Here is a 24,690-nt window from a genome sequence, read left to right as displayed (position 1 = left end):
TGAACGCCTTCTGTGTGCAGAGCGCTGTACTAAGCGCCTGGGAGAGTGCAGTATAACAAAAAACAGACACATCCCTGCCTACAACAAGCTTACAGTCTAGAAATGTCTGGATGGGGTCCCGTGGGGGCGGGGTTCCTCTCCAAGGTCCCCCAATGTCCAGGATGGAAGCAGGGCTCCGGGGCTGCCAACGCCGTCGCCCCTCCGGATTGCCACCTGCGGAAGGAAGGAAGGAGTCCTCAGTTTCCTTCCCCTTTCTGCTCTTTACTGACGGTCACTGGGGAGGAGAGGGGGGAAGGGGCGGGTCGTTCCCTCCACATGGGATCCATAAGGTAGCGGGATCTATTTCCGGGCAACTGGACAATGTGGAGCCGGATCCTGGACTGGATGACCCAGGACAACGCTCTGCCCACGCAGGCGCTCAGCACACTGCTCTGCCCACGCAGGCGCTCAGTACAGCGCTCTGCACTCCTTAGTCCAATGAAGGTGGGTGACGATTACCATGATGATGAATCTCAGAGTGTGGGTAGGAGCCGGAGAGACGCGGGGTTGGGAAAAAAGGTTTGGGGTCTCTCTCATTCATTCATTCATTCATTCAATCGTATTTATTGAGCGCTTACTATGTGCAGGGCACTGTACTAAGCGCTTGGGAAGTACAAGTTGGCAACATATAGAGACGGTCCCTACCCAACAGTGGGCTCACAGTCTGATCTGTTTACCTTGTAACTACACAGGCTCTAAGGGCTTGATAAATATCTGTTTTATTATTACCGCTGGATAACAATAACAATAATAATAATAATAATAATAATAATAATAATGGTGATTCTTAGAACTTGCTATGTGCCAAGCACTTTTCTAAGCACTGGGGTAGATATAAGGTAGTCAAGTTGTCCTATGTGGGACAACTCCCCTCCCTCTCCTCTCAATCAATCAATCGTATTTATTGAGCGCTTACTGTGTGCAGAGCACTGTACTAAGCGCTTGGGAAGTACAAGTTGGCAACATATAGAGACGGTCCCTACCCAACAGCGGGCTCACAGTCTAAAAATGTCTCTTCTCGTTTCTTTAGAGGGAGTGGGGAGAGATGGTGGTGCCCTCTCCCCGACCTGATCCCGGCTCTGGATCGGCTCCCTCTCCCTCTTTCCCTCTTTCTCCTCCTCTTTCTCCTCCTTCTCCTCCTCCACCCCTCTGGGCGGGAGACTTATCTCGGATGCTAAACTCTCTACGGTCGCCGAGAGATCACACCGGGGCCGGCTGGAGCTGGGCGGGGCCGGGCTGTGGTCGCACGGTTGGCACACACAGTCAGTCTCCCCCACTCCCACTTTTCCCATTGCACAACCCTCCCCGCCCGCTAAGAAAACTCGAAAGACTTTGTTCCCTCCCTGCACTCGGGCCAGCGGGAGGCCTTCGGGGGCCCCGGGCAAGGCAGGAGCGGGCTCTGGAAACAGCGGGCACCATGGTCCACTTCGCCCCGCTGTCCATGCCGCTGAAGCGCAGGCTACAGACCGCTGCCGTGTTGCAGTGGGTGTTCAGCTTCCTGGCTCTGGGTAAGTAAGGGCTCCGGGCCGGGGCACCGGGGGGCAAGGCTGGCATAGGCGTGGAGGGATAAACTGGGGCGAGGGGCGGGGGGCTTGGACTCCGGACCGGGGGCTGGAGAGGTGGGGAGGAGGGCACCGAGGAAAGAAGGTCAGACTGGAAGCCCACGTGCCCATCTGCCCCGGCCCTGCCCCTGCCCTGAACTCGGGCCCGCTCCGACCCTGCCCTCCAGGTAGAGGTTGCGCGGGCACAGGGACCCCCGCCTCCCCTCCCTGGGGTTGCCGGGCTCTGGGGTCGTCGGGGAGCACAGAGACCGTGTGCTCGCCTCCTGAGGTGGCCCAGCAACCAGGGTCGCAGCCTCCCCTTCCTATTGGACTTCCTTGGTGGGGAGGGGAGAGAAAGGGAGCAGCGCGAGAAAGCAGGACTACCTCCCTCCCCTCCCCCCCCTTCCCTCTCTTCCCCTCCTCCCCTTTCCTCTCTTCTCCTCCTCCTCCTTTCCTGTCCCTGCCCCTCCTGGCCCTGGCCCAAGTCTTACCGAAGTCCACCCCGGGCGTAGGAGAGAAGCTCCTGACTGCCCAAGGGGGTTTGGGCAGAGCTGGATTTAGAATTCAGGTCCTTCGCCCCACCCCAGGCCTATGCTCTATCCACTAGGGCCATGATGCTTCTGTGCTTGGGCTGGGCAGAACCCTGGCCCCAACTTTGGCCTTTCCAGCCACACTCATAGCTGTGGGTCAGCCTTTCCCTGTCAGCATCGATTCTGATCTCTATTCACTTTCTTAGAGGCAGGGTGTTGGATGAGATGAACCCTCAATTTGAGACCCTGAGCCCCCGGTTTTCCCCTCCAGCAGCCTAGACTAGTGCGGTCCCTTCTGGACTGTGAGCCCACTGTTGGGTAGGGACTGTCTCTATATGCTGCCAACTTGTACTTCCCAATCGCTTAGTACAGTGCTCTGCACACAGTAAGCACTCAATAAATACGATTGATTGATTGGTCCAAATGCTGACCTCCCTAGCTGGGGAAGCACAGCTTCAGGTTCCCATGGAAACTCTCCATCCAGCCGTGGCGGTCCAACTGCCATTTGGGTTGGGGGCAGGGGTGCCTCAGCCCCCAGAGACCTCCCTCCCTTCCCACTCTTCCCCCCACACCAGTCCACCCATTTCTCAACCTCCATAGGAACTCCCAGCCTAGCCCCCTCCCCACTTCATGGCAGAAGGGGACAGGAAAGGACCAGGGGGAAGGAGGGTTGTCCCCACTCATCCCCTCTTTTAGCCTTCTCCTGCACTAGAACCTACTGTCTCTCATCATCTCATAACAAAATATGTAACTTAGTACTACTGGGAGTGAATGCCTACTGAGGGCAGAGTGCTGTACTGGGCACCTCCTGGGCCAGAGCTCTGTCCTCCACATCTCATGCAGGAGTTGATGACAGTGCTGGTGGTTTGCACAGAAACACTCCTTTGCTCTCGTCTCTGTCTGTTCCCCCTGGGGCACAGAGGCCAACAGGCGAGAAGCCGGCAGGGGGGCAGTGCGTTCATTCATTCAATGATGGGCACATGAAGGTTTTTGACCTGAAGGATCCATCGGCTGCCAAAGTGGCCACAACTCTGTGCTGACTAGCACTGTGCAACTGCCTGGCAGGTGGTTGTCTTGGTAGCCATTGTTGTCTTCTCTGCTCACGTTGGCCAGCTACTTTTCAGGACTTCCACTGGGCCCGGCCACCTCCCCTCCCCTCCCCTCCTCTTTCCTCTCTCCCCACCCTACCTCCGTCCCCTCCCAACAGAACCTGTATATATCATCATCAATCGTATTTATTGAACACTTACTGTGTGCAGAGCACTGTACTAAGCACTTGGGAAGTACAAGTTGGCAACCTGAATATATGTTTGTACAGATTTATTACTCTATTTATTTTACTTGTACATATTTACTATTCTATTTATTTTGTTAATGATGTGCATCTAGCTTTACTTCTATTTATTCTGATGACTTGACACCTGGCCACATGTTTTGTTTTGTTGTCTGTCTCCCCCTTCTAGACTGTGAGCCTTTTGTTGGGTAGGGACCGTCTCTATATGTTGCCAACTTGTACTTCCCAAGCGCTTAGTCCAGTGCTCTGCACACAGTAAGCGTTCAATAAATACGATTGAATGAAAACGTCTGAGATGGTTTATCAGTCAGGAATCTTCCCTACTCTTCGTCCAGCCCCAGCAGGCAGAGCCAGGTCTAGAACCCAGGCCTCCCAATTCCCAGAGCTGTGCTCTGTCCCCTAGATCCACAGCAGGGCTATAAGGCACTGGACACACAACACACAACAGAAATAAAGATACAGTTGCGGCCCTTGAGAAGCTTCCAGACGAATGGGGAAGACAAGCAGACACAGATTGCCAAACAGAGTAAAAGTATAAGGTTCAAATAAAAAAAAGAAGAAAACCGAGTAAATGAATAAAATAAACAGATAAAAGCGATGAGGTAGCTGAGGGCTGAATGAGCAGAAAGATGGAAATCAGTCAGGCAGGGCTTCCTGGAGGAAGGTTTATCAATCGATCAAGGGGGTTTATTGAGTGTTTACTATGTGCAGAGCACTGTATTAAGTACTTTTGGGGGAGAAGCTCCCCTCCCACATATCCCTCCCGAGGTTTCAGCCTTGGACTAGGTGGGGAGGAGAGAGAAGGGGTTGGAATGAGGGGGTGGGAGTGGAGACAGCCACGGAGGGCTAATCTCCCTAATGTCATACTTACCTGGCAAGGGAGACACCATGATCCCGTAGGTGGTTTTCCCAGGGTGAGGCTCAGCCATTGCACTGCGGCTGCGCTGACCCCTGCGATTTCCCCAAATGCGGGAAACTCGACTGCATAATTTGTGGTAGTGGGGGACTGCGTTCGCACTCTCTTATCTCCCCCTTTTAGACTGTGAGCCCACTGTTGGGTAGGGACTGTCTCCATATGTTGCCAACTTGTACTTACTAAGCGCTTAGTACAGTGCTGTGCACACAGTAAGCGCTCAATAAATACGATTTATGATGATGATGATGATGATGTCCACTCCTGCTCCCGCAGGTCAGTGCTGCACCTTGGTCTTCTTTGGACTCCTGTTCACCCGGTTCTGGCTGGTTAGCTTTCTGTATGCCGTCTGGTGGTGCCTCGACTGGGAAACACCCAGCAGGGGTGGGCGGCGATTCAACTGGCTTCGGACCTGCAGCATCTGGAGATACATGAGAGACTATTTCCCTGTGTCTGTAAGCCTGGGTTGCGAGAGTGAGGCGGGAGGGCCGGGGCCGGTGGGAGAGGGGACATCTTATGGGGGAGTTTGGGGAAGGACCAGCTGCCCCATTGGGACGGGGTGGGGAGGGGCACCCTGGACACAATTGTCTGTGGGCTCCAGTGCTCCTGCTGGGTTTAATGGATAGAGTTTGGGCCTGGGAGTCAGAAGGACCTGGGTTCTAATTCTGACTCTGCCACACAATAATAATAACCACATAATAATTATAATATTGGTTAAGCACTTTGTGTCAAGCACTGTTCTAAGCGCTGGGGTAGGTACACGATAATCAGATTGTCCCACATGGGACTCACAGTCTTAATCCTCATTTTAAAGACGAGGTAACTGAGGCACAGAGAAGTTAAGTGACTTGCCCAAGGTCACGCAGCAGACTAGTGGTGGAACTGGGATTAGAACCCATGTCCTCTGACTCTCAAGCCCCTGCTGTTATCACTACGTCATGCTGCTTCTCATATCTGATGCGTGACCTTGGGCAAATCACTTAACTTCTCCCCCTTCTAGACTGTAAGCCCTCTGTTGGGTAGGGACTGTCTCTATATGTTGCCAACTTGGACTTCCCAAGAGCTTAGTACAGTGCTCTGCACACAGTAAGCACTCAATAAATACAATTAAATGAATGAATGAATGAATGGGCCTCGGTTACCTTATCTGTAAAATGGGGGTTAAGACTGTGAGCCCCATGTGGGACAGGGATTGTGTCCGTCATGATTAGCTTGTATCTATCCTGGCTCTTGGAACAGTGCTTGGCACATAGTAGGTGCTTAACCAATACCATAATTACTAAAGATCATCTTGGGGTCTAATGGAGCTGATGGCCCCAGGACTGAAGACACTTGGACCCACTGATGGTTGGGTGGAAGGGTGCCTGGGGGCCTGCAACCCCTACGTTACGTGTGGCCAAGGGGCTCCAACCCACCCCCACCCAGAGTCTGACAGTGCTTTCAAAATCTCCTACTCTGGGATCTAGAATTCCAGGGTGGGGGTGGAGAGGCGGCTCTTCCACTTCCCACTCAGGTTTCTCCATCTTCCAAGCCCTCCCTGAACACCTGCCTATACCTTGTCTCTCCTCCACTTCCAGAGAGCCTTCCCAGATTAGCCCCACTTGGCTCACACCCCTCGGATCCCTCCAGCTTCCTGCCATCCCCTGCACCAGCTTCTCTTCCTCTCTCACCTGATGTCTACTCAATCAATCAATCGTATTTATTGAGCGCTTACTGTGTGCAGAGCACTGTACTAAGTGCTTGGGAAGTACAAGTTGGCAACATATAGAGACAGTCCCTACCCAACAGTGGGCTCACAGTCTTAAAGAGTGGGCTCACAGCGTGTGGGGCCTGAGGCCTCCGTGTGGCTTCTCTGACTGCAGGTGGAAGGGCCAGTCTGGGCCGCAGAGGCTGGCAGGGAAGCGAGGGTCTGGCCAGACACATTTCCCTAATGATTGTCCAGAAAGGATTGTGCGACAAAAATCCCGCATCAAGGGGGACCAGCCAATCAATCAATCCAACAGTGGTATATTTTGAGTGCTTTCTATGTGCAGAACTCAGTACTAAGCACTCAGGAGAGTACAATTCAACAAAACTAGCAGACACTTTCCCTGCCCAAACTTACAGTCTAGAGGAGGAGATAGACATTAATATAAGTAAATAAGTAATTTATAACGTTTATAACGCAAAGATATGAACTGACCTGCTGTGTGCTTGGGGTAGGGTGAATATTAACTGCTCAAAGGTCCCAGACCCAAGTTCATGGAAGATGCAAAAGGGAGAAAGAGCCTGGGAAAAGAGGGCTTAATCTGGGAAGGCCTCATGGAAGAGATCATCATCAATCGTATTTATTGAGCGCTTACTGTGTGCAGAGCACTGTACTAAGCGCTTGGGAAGTACAAATTGGCAACATATAGAGACAGTCCCTACCCAACAGTGGGCTCACAGTCTAAAAAGTGGGCTCACAGTCTAAAAAGTGGGCTCACAGTCTAAAAAGAGATGTGACCCTGCAACTGACCTCAGCTGCGGGGAGGAAGGGAGTCCCTCGGCTTCTGTATGGCTGCCATGACACCTCCTCTCTGTTTCAGGAGTCCTGGACGAAGGGGCTCTGGGGTCTGCTCTGATTCCTGCTGGGGGCGGGATGAGGTGGAGCACTCTCAGGTTGGAGCCCTGAAGTTTCTCCTCACCCAGTGCTGGGGCAAAGAGCAGAGATTGGGGTGCGGGAAGGGCGATGGTGAATTGGACTTGGGGCAAAGGGGACCCTGGGGTGTGGCGACTGGGACTGGCGATGGAAGGGGGAGGGATGACAGGGGTTCAGGGAAGGAGGGGGACACCCACTCCTCTAGGGTGTTGCCAGATGCCCCAGTCCAGCACCAGCAGACCCTTGACCTCAAGGTTCCTGCCCCCACTTTCCTCGGGTTTGTGGTGGCTGTTTCCCAGGAAGAGAATGGGTTCGGCCTGGGGTCTCCCCCACCGGACAGAAGCCCCGTGGGGGTGTCGACCCCCTCCTCCCCCCGCCTATGGCCCAGTGCCCTCTGGCTAAGAGTGTCCAGAGAATCCTTTGCCTGAGGGCACCAACTCTTCGGATCCTGGCGAGGAGTGGGGTGGGGGGGTGCTCAACATGGCTTAGTGGAAGCAGCATGGCTCAGTGGAAAGAGCACGGGCTTGGGAGTCAGAGGACGTGGGTTCTAATCCCAGCTCCACCACTTGTCTGCTGTGTGACTTTGGGCAAGCCGCTTAAATTCTCTGTGCCTCAGTTACCTCATCTGTAAAAAGGGGATAAAGACTGTAAGCCCCACGTGGGACAACCTGATTACCTTGCATCTACCTTAGTGCTTAGAACAGTGCTTGGCACCTAGCAAGTGCTAAACAAATACCATTATTATTATTACAGGGGCAACAGAGAGGCCATCAATACAGTGCTCCCTGGCTCTGGCTGAGGGGCGAAGTGGGACTCCTGCTAGTTAGGAACAGAATGAGTACATCTCGCTCTCTCCCTCTGGCTTGATCCTGCCTGTTCTCCCGCCTGGAGCCCCGTTATCAGTCAGGGGTGGGGCTGTGCACATTTAGATCCTCAAGGAAAAGTGGAGTAAAGGGTGGACGGCCAGAACGAAGGGGATGTGATAACATTTCATCCAGTCAATCAATCAATCAATCAATCGTATTCATTTAGCGCTTACTGTGTGCAGAGCACTGTACTAAGCGCTTGGGAAGTACAAGTTGGCAACTTATAGAGACAGTCCCTACCCAACAGTGGGCTCACAGTCTAAAAGGGGGAGACAGAGAACAAAACCAAACATACTAACAAAATAGAATAAATAGAATAGATATGTACAATTAAAATAAATAAATAAATAAATAGAGTAATAAATATGTACAAACATATATACATATATCCAAGGAGGAGCAGGTTTGGGAGAGGGGAGAAACAACGTCCCCCGGTGTCCAGGTGGGACACAAGAGAGTCTTGACCTCTTGGGGAGCTCTGGTGAGGGTCATCTTGCCCACCCCTTGCTTTCCCGGAAGGCCCTTCCCCTCTCCAGGGTTCCCTCACCCCTGGTGAGTCTAATCCAACTCCCTCTTGCTGCTTTCCAGTTGGCTTCAACAAGAAAACAGAGCCTTGACTCCCTCTTTCTTGCTCATTCCCTCCCTCCATCCCCGGCCTGCAGTGTAACCGTCCCCCCCCCCCGTCCGTTCTGACCTCGCCCCAGGGGCCGGGATAGGAGCCCGGGGGTCACCGTGCGGAGACGGGGGCGGGGGCGAGGGCGAGGCCGGCGGAGGCATTACCAGAGCTGTTCGGCAGAGGGCGCCACGTCACTGCATTAACGCGGACCCGAGTTCGAATCCCACGAGGGGAGAGGACGCCCATTTGTCCCTGACGGTGGGCCCAGCAGGCCCACCTGATAATAATAATAATAATAATAATAATAATAATAATAATAATAATAATAATAATCATCATCATCACATTTGTTAAGCGCTTACTATGTGCCAAGCACTGTTCTAAGCACTGAGGTAGATACAAGGTAATCAGGCTGCCCCACATGGGGCTAACAGCCTTTATCCCCATTTTACAGATGAGGTAACTGAAGCCCAGAGAAGTTAAGTGGCTTGCCCAAAGTCACACAACAGACAAGTGGCGGAGCCGGGATTAAAACCCGTAACGTCTGACTCCTAAGCCCGTGCTTTTCCCACTGAGCCGCGCTGGACAGATAGAATGACCTTTGTGAAGCCCTCCAGCCTCAATATCCTTCCCCTCTGGTTTAGGCAAGGGGGAAGAGTGTGAAATCTCATGGTGAGGGTTTGGCACACTGGACCCAGGGCCCAGACTGGTAGCGGGGAGGGATGCCCCTCCCAGAACTTGACCCCCCACTTCTCAAGAGTCAGCGGCACTGGACCCCAACAGACCCATTCACACCCGTCTCCCGTGGACATCACCACTGTTGATCGCCCCAGAGAGAGTCAGGGAGGGAGAGATCCAACTTTGGGCCAAAAGCTGGTGAACCTCATCGGCCTCTGTGGTCCCAACCTCTTCTCAGACCTCCCCCACCCCTGAGGAGAAACTGGTGTTTGGGGATCTATCCTTCCCACGGGGGTGGCCAAGGTCATTCCACAATCACAGAAGGAAACCTCCTCTTCTGGGAAGTTCCCCTGGGCCACCTGGGAGGAGGGGTTGAGGAGGCTCCCAGCTTTCTGGGAGGGAGGGAGGGAAGGAAGAGGCAAGGGAAGGGAGAAAGGAAAAAGGGAGGGGGGAAATGGGACAGATTCCCCTTTCCCTCTGGAGGGACCCTGTTCCCCTATACCAGATCGTTCCCATTTTGCAGAAAGGAAGACTGAGGGCCAGGGGTACCTGGCATCTGTGTCCCCCTCCCCCTTCCCACCCCTCGCACTGCTGGCCTGGCCAGAACAGTGTGTACCTGAGCCCTGGCCGGGCACTGACCTCAAACGTCCCCTCCCTCCCCTCTCCTCCCAGGTCTCCCCCCCCTCCTTCCCCTCGACGTGGTCCAGCGGGGTCAGTAACAGCTTCTGGCCATGCGGCAACACCAAACAGACATCAGTGTCCTCTCCCTCTTCTCCCCTTCCCTCCACCTGGTCCCTTAATCATGCTCCCCATGTCGCCCTCAACAACACCCAAGAGCTGGCCCTCCTTTTCCTCTTCATTAATTTCTTCCTCCCTCTCTCCTTTTTCAGTCCCCCTACCCCACCCCCAGAAGTCCTCGGGGAGCCAGCCTCTGAAAGAACAGCAGAGAAAACAGGAGGGTCTGGTTCCCTTTCTCTTAGGGCCTCTGCTCGATTTCCCTTTGATCTGCTGCCTAATTTTTATGGTTTGTTTTTAATGGTATTTGTTTAAAAGGCGTACTATATGCCTGTACTAAACACTGGGGTAGACACAAACTAATCTGGTTGGGCACAGTCCATGCCCCACGAGGGGCTTAGTCTTAATCCCCATTTTACAGATGAGGTAACTAAGCAGAGAAGTGAAGTGATTCGTCCAAGGTCACACAGCTGACAATTGTGGGGCTGGGATTAACGGTTTCCATTAGAATCCATTGCCTGGCTTCTAGGTGGGCGCTTGGCCTGTGCTTCAGGGCTCCTTTGCCAGGGTTGAACGAGCACTTGGACCACGTGACCCTTCCGTGTGGGGTTACCATCTGGGAAGGCGATGAGACTTTGGTCCAGTCCCCCTCAGGGGTCGGCAGCGGTATTCCACAGCCCTATCCATCCCTGCAGAGTGGATGTTCCAGGCTTGTCAGGCGCCCCGGTCAGCAGGTCTCTGCGTCAGACCATGGGGTTCATGGCTACCTATCCGGACCTGCTGGCCGAGCTGTGGGGCACGGGTGCCCCTTCACCTACTCTGCGTCCCCAGTGACCTCTCTCCTCCCCTCCAGTCTCATCCCCTCTGCCCCCACAATGGATGGAGCTCAGCCAGGAGCCCAGCTGCCTGGGCCCACCACTATTTTTACCTGCCCCCACCCCTACCCCCTACCCCATTGCCCCTACTGCCCCTTCTCGGCTTCCCGTCCTCCCCCTGCCTCCCATATCCTAATTCTTCTCCCTCCGCACTGGTGTTCAGTTTCCAGATCTGACCCTTCGGCCCAGTTCCCGGCAGAGATTCCCAGCAGGCAGCAGCTCCCTCCCAGCTGCTTCACATGCTGTGCTCCTTCCCCACGCGGCCCTTCGATGTCATCTCTTCCTGCAGATCCCTCCTCCTGGAGGCCCCCAGGGTCACACACAACCCATTCACCCCTAAGGTCACCCTTTCCCTTCAAGGTGCTTTCTCCTCCCAGCTAACCCAGAGGTCTGACTGCAAAGCCCCCTCTAGACAGTGAACTGGGTTGTGGTCAGGGACTGTCTCTCTTCATTGCTATGTTGTCCTTTCCCAAGCACTTAGTAAAGTGCTCTGCACACAGTAAGCGCTCAATAAATACGATTGAATAAATGAACAAATGAATGAAAGTGATGGAGCTGGTGCTCCCAGGTCTCAGCTGTGGGGGTGAAGTCATTGTTCACCACGGCTGTCTGAGTTGGACTCATTCATTCATTCAGTCATATTTATTGAGCGTTTACTGTGTGCAGAGCACTGTATTAAGCGCTTGGGAGAATACGACAAGAATAAAAAGATACATTCCCTGCCCATAACGAGCTTACAGTCTAGAGTAACCAGAGCGACTCCAGTCTAGCATCCAGAGTGACTCCAGCCTTACTTCACCCGGACCCAGACCTCACCCGATCCAGAGGAAGAGACAGGACAGACACCCCAACCTCTGAACACACCAAATCAGTCACATAAGAGTCATGGTTGGGAGTGGGGTAGGGTCCCAGAAGGGAGGACTGGCAGGTTGGGGACCAGATGAGGACGTATTTGGGAGAGCCACGGATGCCAGGGATTCCCCAGTCCTGCCCCCCACCCCCTCCTGGAGCCCCTCCCTCGAGCTCAGCCCCCACCTCCATTCCCAGAGCTCAGGCCCCTGATGTTCAGGCTCCTGGCGCTGTGCCTCCCTCAGCTCATCAAGACAGCCGAGCTGGACCCCAGGAGGAACTACTTGGCCGGTTTCCACCCACACGGGGTGCTGGTGGCCGGCGCTACAACCAACTTCTGCACCGAGGCCACGGGCTTCTCCAGCCTGTTCCCTGGCATCCGACCTCACCTGATGATGCTGACGCTCTGGTTCCGCATCCCCTTCTTCCGGGAGTATATCATGTCTGGAGGTAAATGCCCCCAGAGGCTTAGGGGTGGGGTGGAGTGGAGCGGGTCAAGAATCAGCTCGTAGTAGGAGGGATGGTGATTAGACACAGCCTCCATCCCTCTGGCGGCCTCTTACCCTCTGAGGAGGCAGAGGTTAACCTGCTGCTGGGAGGAGGTCTCTGGGGAGGCAGCCCGGCGTGGACATCTCATCGTGGAGCTCCAGGGAGATACGTTCTATTGTATCCTCCCAAGCATGAAGAACAGGGTGGATTATTAGATGGGAGAGCCAGGGGTGTTGAACGGTCCGTGCTGGGTCACTGGAGACAGTCAGGGATGGAGAGGAGAGAGTCAGGGGTGAGGGATGATCCATTCTGGTTCACTGGGGGAGGGTCAGGGACACAGAGGGGAGAATCAGGGGTGTGAGATGGTCTGTCCTAGGTCACTGGGGGAGGGTCAGGAATGGAGAAAGGGGAGGGTCAGGGATGGAGAGGGAGAGTAAGGGGGTGTTGGAGAGTCTGTCCCTGATCATAAGGGTGTCCAAGAGAGCAATAGCACAGGATTCCTCCTGGTGCCCCAGTTGGAGGAGTCTTGGGTTAGGTGAGCTTCAGAGGCCGACCCTGGTTGAACGTTGCTGAGGAGCTGCTGCTGTGGTCAGAACAGAAAGGCTGACTTATCTGTGAATTCCCCAAACCTTTGTCCTTATGAAGCCGGACAAAGCTGAGTTATTCATGTCAGTTAGGCAAATACTTTGGTGTCACATTGTTACTGAGCCCCAGAACCTTCCCTGGCCCCACTCCTGTCACTCCCTTCTTCCTCCTGCCCCTCCACCACTGGCTCCAAGCTCCTAGAGTCTGCCTGCAGCAATACACCCACAGTCCCCTTCCCACCAGACTACCGAGGACACAAACAAAAGAGGAACTCACAGGAGAGGATCCTAATTTTCCAGAGGCCTGATTTCCTTTGGGCCCACTGCTCAATTTCTTTTTGCACCCTGGGCAGGTGGGCCAGTGCAAATTGTGCTGTTGGCATATGCCAGGGAGAGCCAATAGTCCATAGGGGCAGGGAGCACAAGCCTCCCTCAACCTTTCTCCCACCCCCAGTGGGGGTTCTGGATGTGGGTGTGGGATTTTTATTTGGGAGGGAAGGGCAGTGAGTGCAAAGTGGCTAGTGATGGCAACACTGGCATTCTGCCAGCCCATGCCATGCTTTCTATACCTCTGTCTGCCCCAGGACTGGTCTCATCAGACAAGGAGAGTGTGGTGCACCTGCTGAGCAAGAAAGAGGGTGGAAACCTGCTGGTTATCGTGGTTGGGGGTGCACGCGAAGCCCTGGATGCCCGTCCTGGGGCCTATAAGCTGCTACTGAACAGCCGGAAGGGCTTCATCCGTCTCGCCCTGCAATACGGGTAACTACCACACTGTACCACACCTGCCAGTTGGTCAACTGGGCAGTCAGTGGGTTGGCCCTGTAGCACTGTAGCACTGTAGCACTGTAGGCCCTGGGGTTTCTGGCTTTTTTTTATGGCATCTCATTCATTTAATTTTATTTATTTAGTGCTTACTCTGTGCAGAGCACTGTACTGAGCTCCTGGGAGAGTACAATACAACAATAAGCAAATGCATTCCCTGCCTGTTAAGTACTTACTGTGTGCCAGGCACTGCTTTTCCACTGAGAAGCACCGTGACTCTGTGGAAAGAGCATGGGCTTTTGAGTCAGAGGTCATGGGTTCAAATTCCGACTCTGCCACTTGTCAGCTGTGTGACTTTGGGCAAGTCACTTCACTTCTCTGGGCCTCAGTTACCTTATCTGTAAAGTGGGGATTAAGACTGTGAGCCCCCCACCCTTGGGACAACCTGATCACCTTGTAACCTCCCCAGTGCTTAGAACAGTGCTTTGCACATAGTAAGTGCTTAATAAATGCTATCATTATTATTATTACTAAGTGCTGGAGTAGATTAAAGCTAATCAGTTTGGACACAGTCCATGTGCCACATGAGGTTTATAGTCTTAATCCCCATTTTATAGATGAGGGAATGGAGGCACAGGGAAATGAAGTAACTCGTCCGAGGTCACACAGCAGATAAGTGGCAGAGCCGGGATTAGAACCTAGGTCCTTCTGACTCTGTTGTCTAGGCCATGCTGCTGGTTAACACTGAGTTGATCTGATGGGTTCTCTGGGGGCTCAGAGTGGGGTGTGTTGGAGCTGGCGGGTTGAACGCTGTTGGGAAAAACAGATGCAAGGATCACCAGTTGACCCTGAACGGTGGTCTGGGGTCCTACGTTCATTCACCCTGTAGGAAAGGTGAGTGTACAAAAATGAAGAATCCCAACAGAGCCCTACTTTACCCATGTCCCTTCCCTATCCCTCCGGTGGTCTCCACAGGGCTCCGTTGGTGCCTATCTTCTCCTTTGGAGAAAACGAGCTGTTTGACCAGGTCAGCAACCCCTCAGGCTCCTGGCTGCGCTGGGTGCAGGAGCGGCTGCAGAAGGTCATGGGCATCTCCCTCCCCTTGTTCCACGCCCGCGGTGTGTTCCAGTACAGCTTCGGTCTGCTCCCCTACCGGCGCCCCATCTACACCGTGGGTGAGTGTGGGGGCCGGGGGGAACCGGGAGGACTGGGGAAGCAGGAGGCTATTTGGGGGTCGGGGGGAACCAGGGCTTCCATTCTCTGTGTCCTCCAAGAGAGTACTGTGCCACTGGCCCATTGTCTGGCATTAAGGCTGGCCAGTGAGCATCCCACCCACTCACCCTCTTGGCTCCTCCCAAGCTCACACTGTCACTCTTCCTCACCCTCAACTCTCCTTCCTCCTGTCTGGAACCCCTTCCCTTCTCAAATCTGCCAGACCATAGCTCTCCCCATTTTCAAAGTCTCCCAAAGAGCTACCTCTTGCAGGAGGCTTTCCCTGATTGACACCTCCCCTTCCGGGCCCTGCCACACCTCAGCCCAGTCCACCCTGTCAGGGCTCATGGTTGGGTCCTCGGTGAGTGTCTGCTGTCCTCGGTGAGTATGTGAGCCCATGAAGGCAGGGATGGCGGCTTTTACGTCTTCTGTGTTCCCCCAAGTTACTAAGACAATGCCCTGCACCTGACTTGTCCAAGCACAATCAATCAGTCAATCAATCAATCAGTGCAGAGCACTGTACTAAGCACATGGGAAGTACAAGTTGGCAACATATAGAGACAGTCCCCACCCAACAGTGGGCTCACAGTCTAAAAGACTCTACACAACACTCTACAGACCCAGGAGGTCACTGGTCCAGCGCTGGGCATTCAGTAGGCGCTAGGTGTATGTTGCTGACATTGACCCTGGCGTTCTTCTCTATCCCCCAACCCACCATCCGCAGTCGGGAAGCCGATTGAGGTGGAGAAGAAGACCAACCCCACCGAGGAGGAAGTGGACCAGTTGCACCAGCTGTACATGGAAGAACTTTATAACCTCTTCGAGGCTCACAAGACCAAGTACAACGTCCCTGACGACCAGCACCTTGAATTCCAGTGATGCCAGGGCCCGGCCAAGACGAGGCTGACTGGATGGATTTGGCAAGCTGGAGGGCCAGGAAGGCAACCGAGGCTGGGGCCTCCTGCATGCCAGCCTTCTGTTGGGGAACGTCTCGCCGCCAGTGTGGGCTGGAGTTGTCCTGTGGCAGTCTTTCCTCCCCGCAAACTCCATCTCCCTGGTTCATTCATTTATTCCTTCATTCAGTCGTATTTATTGAGCCCTTACTGTGTGCAGAGCCCTGTCTAAGTGCTTGGGAAAGTACCATACAACAATAAAGAGTGGCAATCCCCACCCACAACAGGCTTACAATCTAGAGGGGGGGAACAGACATCAATACAAATGAACAGATATCAATACAAATAAATAAAATTACAGATATATACATAAGTGCTGTGGGGCTGGGAGGGGGGAAGAGAGGCAGTGTGTCTTAGTGGAAAGAGCACGGGCTTGGGAGTCGGAGGTCGTGGGTTCTAATCCTGGCTCCACCACTTGTCAGTTGTGTGACTTAACTTCTCTGTGCCTCAGGTACTTCATCTGTAAAATGGGGATTAAGACTGTGAGTCCCATCTGGGACTACATGATAACTCTGTATCTCCCCCAGTGCTTAGAACAGTGCTTGGCACATAGTAAGTGTTTAACAAATACCATCATTATTATAATTAGCAAAGGGAGCGAGTCAGGGTGAGGTGGGAGGCAGTGGGAGCTGAGAAAAAGTGGGGCTTAGTCTGGGAAGGCCTGTTGGAGGAGATGTGACTTCAGTAAGGCTTTGAAGTGGGGGAAGTAATTGTTTGGTGGAATTGAGGAGGGAGGGTGGCCAGAAATAGGACATGGGCAGGGGGTCGGCTGCAAGACAGGTGAGATCGAGGTACAGTGAGAAGGTTGGCACCAGAGAAGTGAAGTATGCAGGCTGGGTTGCAGGAGAGAAGCGAGGTGAGGTTCCCCAAGTTGGAGTCCCCTGGGGGGCTGTGCTGGGGACTCTGAACCCTGGATGGGTCCCACTGGCCCACTTCCACTTCCCAGAGGATCCTCCCAACTCTGCCCTCACTCATGAGTGTTTTTCTCAGCTGCCTCTGTGCCTTCTGGGATGCCCACCCCCAATCACCACTCCGTGCCACCTTTGGGGGACACAGTGCTGCCTGGTCTTCAGCAGCCCCTTCACCTGTCTCTCTGAAGCCTCCCCATCCAAGCCCGCGCCCCACCATACACTGCCTCCATGTAAGCTTGTTGTGGGCAGGGAATGTGCCTACCAACTCTATTGGTACTCTCCCAAGTGCTTAGTACAGTGGTCTACACTCAATAAGTGCTCAATAAATATGATTGTTTGATTAACTGCTCAGTTGACCGAGCCACTGGAGGTTTGGAGGATTCAGGACTTTTCCCATCTTGCTCCACCCACCTGACCTGGCCTCCTCCCAACCTAGTCTCTGGGATGGGGGGGTGAAGGGGAATTGAGGGCTAGTCCTGTACCTCACCTGGTGGCCCCTGGCCTGCTGGAGGCCAGGAGAGGAGCCATCTGCTGCCATGGATTTTCCCTCCTGAAGAAGGAAGCTAGCTGGTAGATCCCATCCTTATTTGCAAGACTGTACCAATTCACCTTTGCTGGTGCTTGGAGGATAATGACATTGCCCTGTGCTCTGGCCAGGATGGCTCCTCTGGGAGCATTCCTCCCTTCACTGCTTTACAATTCAGTCGCTGGGGGCTGAGGGAGGGACAGAGGGAGGTGGAGGAGAGACAGTCTTGCCTTCAACTGTAAGCTCTAGACTGTAAGCTCATTGTGGGCAGGGAATGTCTGTTTATTTTTCTATCATACTCTTCCGAGTGCTTACTACAGTACTCTGCACACAATAAGAGCTCAATAAATATGACTGACTGGCTGATTTTGAGCGCCTGTGGTTCTGATGGTGAGACAGGACATACAGACAGCAATCAGTGGCATTTATTGATGAGAGCACTATACTAAGCACTTGGGAGAATATAATGCAATGGAGATGGTAGAGCTGATCCTTACCCACAAAGAGCTTTTTTGTGCAGTACTTTGCATGCAGTAAGCACTCAATAAATATGATTGAAGGATCTTACAGTCGGTCTAAAGGATGAGGATGCACACTCTCCCCCCCCCACACCCTCTTACACACACACACATGTCTGTCCGTCCTGGGAGCTAATGGAGGACAAAGGGAGAAGGAGACACAATCCCTGCTCTCAGTGGGGCTGGGAGGGGGATGTCTGGATGGAGACCTGATCTCCACTTAACCTCACTTCCAGATTCCGGGTCTTTTTCCCCCAGGTGGAGGCAGGCAAGGCAGGAAATTGTGGGGGGGAGCTGTAATTGTTGGGGGCAGGGTCATCAGAGCTGTGGATGGGGCCATCAGGAAGGTGGGCAGCACTGTGAGGGCAGTGGGTGGGGTGGACTGGGTAATGGCTAGGCCAGGTAGGTGGTGGACCGACAAGGTGGTGGACCGACAGGCAAGGTGAACGGCAAGGTGATAAGTAGGAGGAGGCAGGCTTTGGGAGGTACAGTTGGGCCTGGCAGGGGGAGGGACAGGCAGATGGTGGGTGGAACTGGTGGGCTTTGGGAGGGGGCAGGGCATGAGGTCTGTGGGAGGAATCAGCCGAGGCAGGGCCTGTGATTACTCTCAGGGAAGGGCCCGGACCGCGTGGGCTCGGAATGAGGCAAGGTTGTAGGTGCTGGGTCTGGCCTAGTCTGGTCTGGTCTAAGCTGGTTGTGGGCAGGGCTCCGATGAGGGTGGAACTCCGGTACCAAGCCCGGACCCGGGCCTCAGTTTCTCCATCTGTAAAAGGGGCAGGTGAGCTGGATCTGCAGGGGAAGGGATCAGCACAGGACTCTGCCCTGTGTGCTCAAACTGGGCTCGTGGTCAAGCTGAAAGCCCGGGAGGGGACGGAAGGTCTTACATCAGGCTGGCTGAGGAGGGGAGGGAGGGAAGATGGGAGGGGGTGGGGCGGAGAGAGGAGGGGCTATGAGGGGAGGCAGGCAGGCAGGGTGGGGTTGCATAGAGTGACCAGGTCAGAAACCCCTGTTTTGGAAGAACAGAACCCCAGTGGAAGCTTCCGGATCTGGTCGGAGAGCCGGGGGAAGTGAGGCTAGGGTCCAGCCCAAATAGCTGGGGGTGCAGGGGGAGGAACCCAGGGTGATCGGACCCCTTAGCTTCCACAGAACTGGACGCCTGATTTCCCATCTCGCATCCAGCGTCACATGAAGCAGTGACCAGCTGCCGGGCAGCTAGGGGGCCAACAGTCCTAACCAAGGGCTGGCCAGTGCTGAGCCTCCTGGGGACTGACGGGCCATGAGGGGCAAAGGAACAAAGGGTCAGGCCAGGACGGAAACACAGGGGTGGAAGACAGAGACAGAGGAATGGAGAGACACAGAGAGACATTTATGGAGAAACAAAGGGAGACATACAAACATCCACATACACACACTCAGCCGTGGGTCTAAGCAGAGACTCTGCCTCCTGCTTTCTTGTCCTCCTGATCCCTGCTCTCCATCTCCTGCTTTTCTGCTCCCCTACTCCTTGTCCCCTGCACCCTTGATCCCGACTTCTCCCTTCCTATGCCTATTAAGTGCAAAGCACCGCCCTGGGCTTTGACTATATGCAGAGTGTTTCATTGGGTGCCTACTGGGTGGAGAATGCAGTGCTGGATACCTCCTTTTTACAGAACAGTGTACTGGGGACCTACTATGTGCAGAGCACTTAATGTGCAGGCCACTGTGTTAGGCATATGGGGAATATACAGTAAAATTAGAAAACACGAGCCCTGTTTGTCCTGGAGAAGCTTGCCATCTAACAGGGTTGAGGGTACACACAGTGGGAGCAAGATGGAAGGCATTATTATTATTATTATTATTATTATTATTATTATTATTATTCTTAAGTGCTTACTATCATCATCATCATCAGTATCAATGGTATTTACTGAGTGCTTACTAATTGCAGAGCACTGTACTAAGCTCTTGAGAGAGTACAGTGTAACAGAGTTGGCAGACACATTCCCTGTCCACAACAAGCACTATGTGTCAGGTACTGTTCTAATCATTAGGGTAGATAAAGATAATCAGATTGGTTACGGTCCCTGTGCAGCAGGGGGCCCACAGTCTAAGGGGAGGGAATAGGATTTAATCCCCATTTTACAGATGAGGAAACAGACACAAAGAAGTTTAGTGACTTGCCCGAGGTCATAGCAGCCAAGTGGTGGAGTGGGAATTCGAACCCAGTTCCTCTAACTCTCAGATCTGGGCTTTTTCCAATAGACCACCGAAGAAATCCAAAGCAGATTTTAACACACGAATGCTCAGGGTGCCCATAAAAATAATAATTATGGTATTTGTTAAGCACTTACTATGATCCAGGCACAGTACTAAGCGCTGGGGTGGATACAAGCAAATCAGGTTGAGCGCAGTCCCTGTCCCACATGGGGCTCACAGTTTCAATCCCCATTTTATAGATGTGGTAACTGAGGCGTAGAGAATTAAAGTGGCTTGCCCAAGGTCACGAAGCAGACAAGTGGCGGAGCCAGGATTAAGTATTAGAACCCATGATCTTCTGACTCACAGCCCCGTGCTGTACCCACTATGCCATGCTGCTCATGGGATGGCCCACTCTGTCCAGCCTCTTCATCTGGCTGTTCTGGCCAGTGTCCCTTTCCCCAGGAGGCTGGCATCCCACCGGACCAGCCCCCCCCCCCCCCGACCCCCGGCTGCGGCCCCCAGCCCCCGTCACCCCATCGATGGCCCCAGCAGTGACAAGTCTGGGCCTGGGCAAGCACGTGGGCCAGCCCTGCCCTGCGGCTTCAGCTGTGTTGACAGAGCAGGCGTGGAGGCCACCAGGACGGCTGGTGCTGCAATCTGTGAGTCTGAGTGAAGTTTGGCCCCTAGGACGAGCTTGCAAAAGTCCCTTGTGGCTGGGGAGCTCTCCAGAGCTAGCTCAGCATGTGTCTGCCCTAGTTTTGCCCCCCTGCCAGGTGGTCCTGCTGTGGCTGTCTGGGGAAGGCCTGTGCCCCTGCCCCCACTCCTCCCTGGCCTAGGCTCCCCTTCCATGCCCTCCAACCCTGGGTGCTGGCAGGTCCTCAGACCCCTAGGTCGGGCCAGGACTTGAGGGGAGAGGCAGAAGGGAGGGAGAGGGGCTCTTCCAATCAATCAATCAATCAATCAATCGTATTTATTGAGCGCTTACTGTGTGCAGAGCACTGTACTAAGCGCTTGGGAAGTCCAAGTTGGCAACATATAGAGACGGTCCCTACCTAACAGTGGGCTCACAGTCTAGAAGGGGGAGACAGACAACAAAACAAAACATATTAACAAAATAAAATAAATAGAATAGATATGTACAAGTAAAATAAATAGAGAAATAAATACGTACAAACATATATACATATATACAAGTGCTGTGGGGAAGGGAAGGAGGTAAGGCGGGGGGGATGGAGAGGGAGAGGAGGGGGAGAGGAAGGAGGGGGCTCAGTCTGGGAAGGCCTCCTGGAGGAGGTGGGCTCTCAGTAGGGCCATGAAGGGAGGAAGAGAGCTAGCTTGGCGGATGTGGGGAGGAAGGGCATTCCAGGCCCGGGGGATGACGTGGGCCGGGGGTCGACAGCAGGACAGGTGAGAACGAGGCCTAACGGTGAGTAGATTAGTGGCAGAGGAGTGGAGGGTGCGGGCTGGGCTGGAGAAGGAGAGAAGGGAGGTGAGGTAGGAGGGGGTGAGGTGATGGTTCCACTGTAACTAGCTGGTCGCCCCTGCCCTCCCCCTCCCCACAGAGCACTCAGGACCCCAGAGGCAAGAGGGCAGAAGGGCAGGTGTGGCAGCAGGAAGGACTGAGGTCAGAGAAGAGGTAGAGTTCCCTGACTCCAACACCACATTCCCTGGGCCCAGCGAATGAGCTCAAGAGCCCCAGTCTAGGCTGCAGTTGGGCCTAATAATACTACTAATTATGATATTTGTTAAGCGCTTACTATGTGGCAGGCACTGAACTAAGCACTGGGGTAGATACAAGCAAACTGGGTTGGACACAGTCCCTGTCCCACATGGGGCTCCTAGTCTCAATCCCCATTTTACAGATGAGGTAACTGAGGCATAGAGAAGCAGGGTGACTTGCCCAAGGTCACACAGCAGACGAATGGCGGAGTCAGGATTAGAACCCACCATGGATTGGATTGACCCTCTCCACTACGCCATGCTGCTTCTCACAGCTTCTACTTCTGAGCCTACCTGTGTCAGTGAGGCCTTGGTGCCAGCCACCAGCTGTTAGGCCAGACATCTGAGTATCCAGAGAGGTCGAGACCAGAACTGGGCTCTGCCCCAGTCTGCAGGGCTGGACAATGACTGGGTCAATCCATCACCCAGGTTCTAACCCAAGAACTATCACTCCTGGGAGACAGGCATTCCTGTTGAGTCACTGAGAGAGAGTTAGGGATGGAGAGGGGCGAGTCAAGTGGTTGGATGGTCCATGCTGAGTCACTTGGGGAGATTCAGGAGATTGGATAATCTGCGCTGGGTCATTAGAGGGAGAGTCAGGGATGGAGCAGGAAGAATCAGGGCATTAGATGGTCCAAGCTGGGTCACTGGAGGGAGAGTCAGGGATGGAAAGGGGAGGGAGAGTCAGGGATGGAATGGGGAGGGAGAGTCAGGGATGGAAATGGGAGGGAGAGTCAGGGATGGAAAGGGGAGGGAGAGTCAGGGATGGAAAGGGGAGGAAGAGTCAGGGGCGTTGGATGATCCAGCATAAAACCTGAGGGTAGGTGTCCAGGAGGACAAACAGCACATTATTCTTTTCAGTGTCCTGGTGCTCCTGGTCGAGATAGAAATCATAGATCTACCCCTTCCTCTCCATCCTAATGGCCACCATCCTTGCCTAGGTGTTCATCACATTCTAGCTTTTTTGCTGCATCAATCTTCTCACACACCTCCCCTTCTCCCGTCTCACCTTTCTCCAGTCCATGCTTCACCCTGCAGCCTGGAACATTATTCTGCACACATCTCTCCACTCCTCAAAAACTTCCAGTGGCTGCTCATTCCTCTCTGCATCAAACCTTTTACTCTCCCAAGTGCTTAGTACAGTGCTCTGCACACAGTAAGTGCTAAGGAAATATGACTGAATGACTACTCTTCTGAACATCAACTTTAAGGCACTCAATCAGCTCTCTCCCTCTTACTTCTTCACTCTCTTCTCACATTACAGCCCGGCTCACATTCTTCCTTCTTCTCAAACTCTAATACAGTGCCTCATTCTAGTCTCTCCTGAACCCTTACTCATCTCCTCAATCAATCAATGCTATTTATTGAGAACCTACTGTGTGCAGAGCACTGTACTAAATGCCTGGGAAAGTAATTAATTAATTATGGAATTTGTTAAGCGCTTACTATGTGCCAAGCACAACAGAGTTGGTAGTCATGATCCCTGCTCACAGGGCACTTAAAGTCTACAGGAGAAGGAAGTAGCATGGCATAGTAGATAAGAGAACAGACCCGGGAGTTAGAAGGTCATGGGTTCTAATCCTGATTCTGACACTTGGCTACTATGCAGCCTTGGGCAAGTCACTTTACTTGTCAAGGGCTCAGTTACTGCATCTGTAAAATGGGGATTAAGATTGGGAGCCCCATGTGGGACAGGGACTGTTTCCAACCCGATTTCCTTGTATCCACCCCAGAGCTTAGTACAGTGCCTGGCACACAGTAAGTGCTTAACAAATACCACAGTTATTACTATGATTACATTAAAATAAATTAGGTAGGGAGGAGAAGATAGAGAATAAGAATGTATAAATGTTGTGGGGCTGCGGTTAGTACAGTGCTCTGCATACAGTAAGCACTCAATAAATACGATCGAATGAATCAAAGTGGTAGAAGGGCACACAGCCCTCCCTGCTGCCTGGAATTCCCTCTTACTTCATAAAGGGCAGACCACAGCTCTCCTCCCCTTCAAAGCCCTTTTTAAATTCCACCTCCTCCAGAAGTTTTTCCTCAATCAATTTTTCTTCTCTCCAGGTCAAATTGTCCCACTCTTGCAACAACAACTCATGATGGCACTGAGGTACATACTGATTTCCATAAGCACTTTTTCCTCCTTCCTATAATTTTTTTTTGATAGCATTTATTCAGTGCTTACTAAGTGGGGAGGTTACAAGGTAATCGGGTTGTCCCGGGGGGGCTCATAGTCTTTATCCCCATTTTACAGATGAGGTAACTGAGGCACAGAGAAGTTGTGACTTGCCCAAAGTCACACAGCTGGTAATTGGCAGAGCCGGGATTTGAACCCATGACCTCTGACTCCAGAGCCCGTGCTCTTTCCACTGAGCCACGCTGCTTCTCTAAAGTATAATTTATTTTTGTGTCTCCTCCCCAATCCCCCACTCTACTGTAATCATCATCATCAATTGTATTTATTGAGCGCTTACTATGTGCAGAGCACTGTACTAAGCGCTTGGGAAGTACAAATTGGCAACATATAGAGACAGTTCTTACCCAACAGTGGGCTCACAGTCTAAAAGGGGGAGACAGAGAACAAAACCAAACGTACTAACAAAATAAAATAAATAGCATAGATATGTACAAGTAAAATAAATAAATAGAGTAATAAATATGTACAAACATATATCCATATATACAAGTGCTGTCACCTACCTCTAACATACTCTCCTAATTGCTTAGCATAATGCTTGGCCCACTGTAGGCCCTTAAAAGGTGGATTGATTGATTGATTGACTGACTGTAGGACTGACATTGGGGTATCGCTGTAGGGCTGATGGCGAATGACGTGGCTCACTGATAGCCGGTCCCCTGTGTCCTGGAGAAGCCGCTTTGCCCAGATCCAGCCAACCTTTCCTGCAGGGCCAACTTGGTCCCTGGGCCTGGGGGCTGGTGCCTGGCGTACCGTGTCTAGCGCTCGGGGGAGAGGAGGAGGGAGAGCATTTCTCACTGGAGCTTTATCTATCCTAGGACAGGTGATAACATTCTGACCTTTGGACAGGAAAGCTGAACATGCCTTTCGCCACAACCAGGACTCTATGCCCGCAGTGAGTTCACCGGGTTCCACCCCGGGTGAAGTCTGACCTGATAACTGGCAATGTCTGAGTGAAGTGTGAGCCACGTCTTGAAGTAACGTCTAGCACTGCTGTCTATATAGGACACCCAACACCATTTTTGAGGGGTGCCCCCCATGACCTTAGTACATATCTATTCTATTTATTTTATTTTGTT

The 24,690-nt window shown here is 53.0% G+C and overlaps 1 protein-coding gene and 1 non-coding gene across 2 annotated transcripts; both read left to right on the top strand.

The window, feature by feature from the left end:
• Positions 1–1,429: 1,429 nt before the first annotated feature.
• MOGAT2 (monoacylglycerol O-acyltransferase 2) lies at positions 1,430–15,719 on the top strand. The gene is made up of 6 exons (XM_038762057.1): positions 1,430–1,547; positions 4,594–4,772; positions 11,802–12,006; positions 13,214–13,388; positions 14,367–14,566; positions 15,328–15,719. Exons 1-6 carry the CDS (start codon positions 1,457–1,459, stop codon positions 15,480–15,482), a joined length of 1,005 nt encoding a protein of 334 aa, XP_038617985.1. The 5' UTR covers positions 1,430–1,456; the 3' UTR covers positions 15,483–15,719.
• Positions 4,268–4,429, top strand: LOC119941697. The gene has a single exon (XR_005455282.1). It is a non-coding gene; the product is annotated as a U1 spliceosomal RNA (small nuclear RNA).
• Positions 15,720–24,690: the final 8,971 nt, after the last annotated feature.

Source organism: Tachyglossus aculeatus, chromosome 20 (assembly GCF_015852505.1).
Source record: "Tachyglossus aculeatus isolate mTacAcu1 chromosome 20, mTacAcu1.pri, whole genome shotgun sequence".
Taxonomy (NCBI): domain Eukaryota; kingdom Metazoa; phylum Chordata; class Mammalia; order Monotremata; family Tachyglossidae; genus Tachyglossus; species Tachyglossus aculeatus.
This window is presented reverse-complemented; position numbering and strand designations above follow the sequence as displayed.

Excerpts from the sequence above, each read along its gene's own strand:
- MOGAT2 (XM_038762057.1), top strand. The coding sequence starts at position 1,457 with ATGGTCCACTTCGCCCCGCTGTCCATGCCGCTGAAGCGCAGGCTACAG. Across the intron at positions 1,548-4,593 it reads GTTCAGCTTCCTGGCTCTGG|GTCAGTGCTGCACCTTGGTC; the intron begins GTAAGTAAGGGC and ends CTGCTCCCGCAG. Across the intron at positions 14,567-15,327 it reads GCGCCCCATCTACACCGTGG|TCGGGAAGCCGATTGAGGTG; the intron begins GTGAGTGTGGGG and ends CACCATCCGCAG.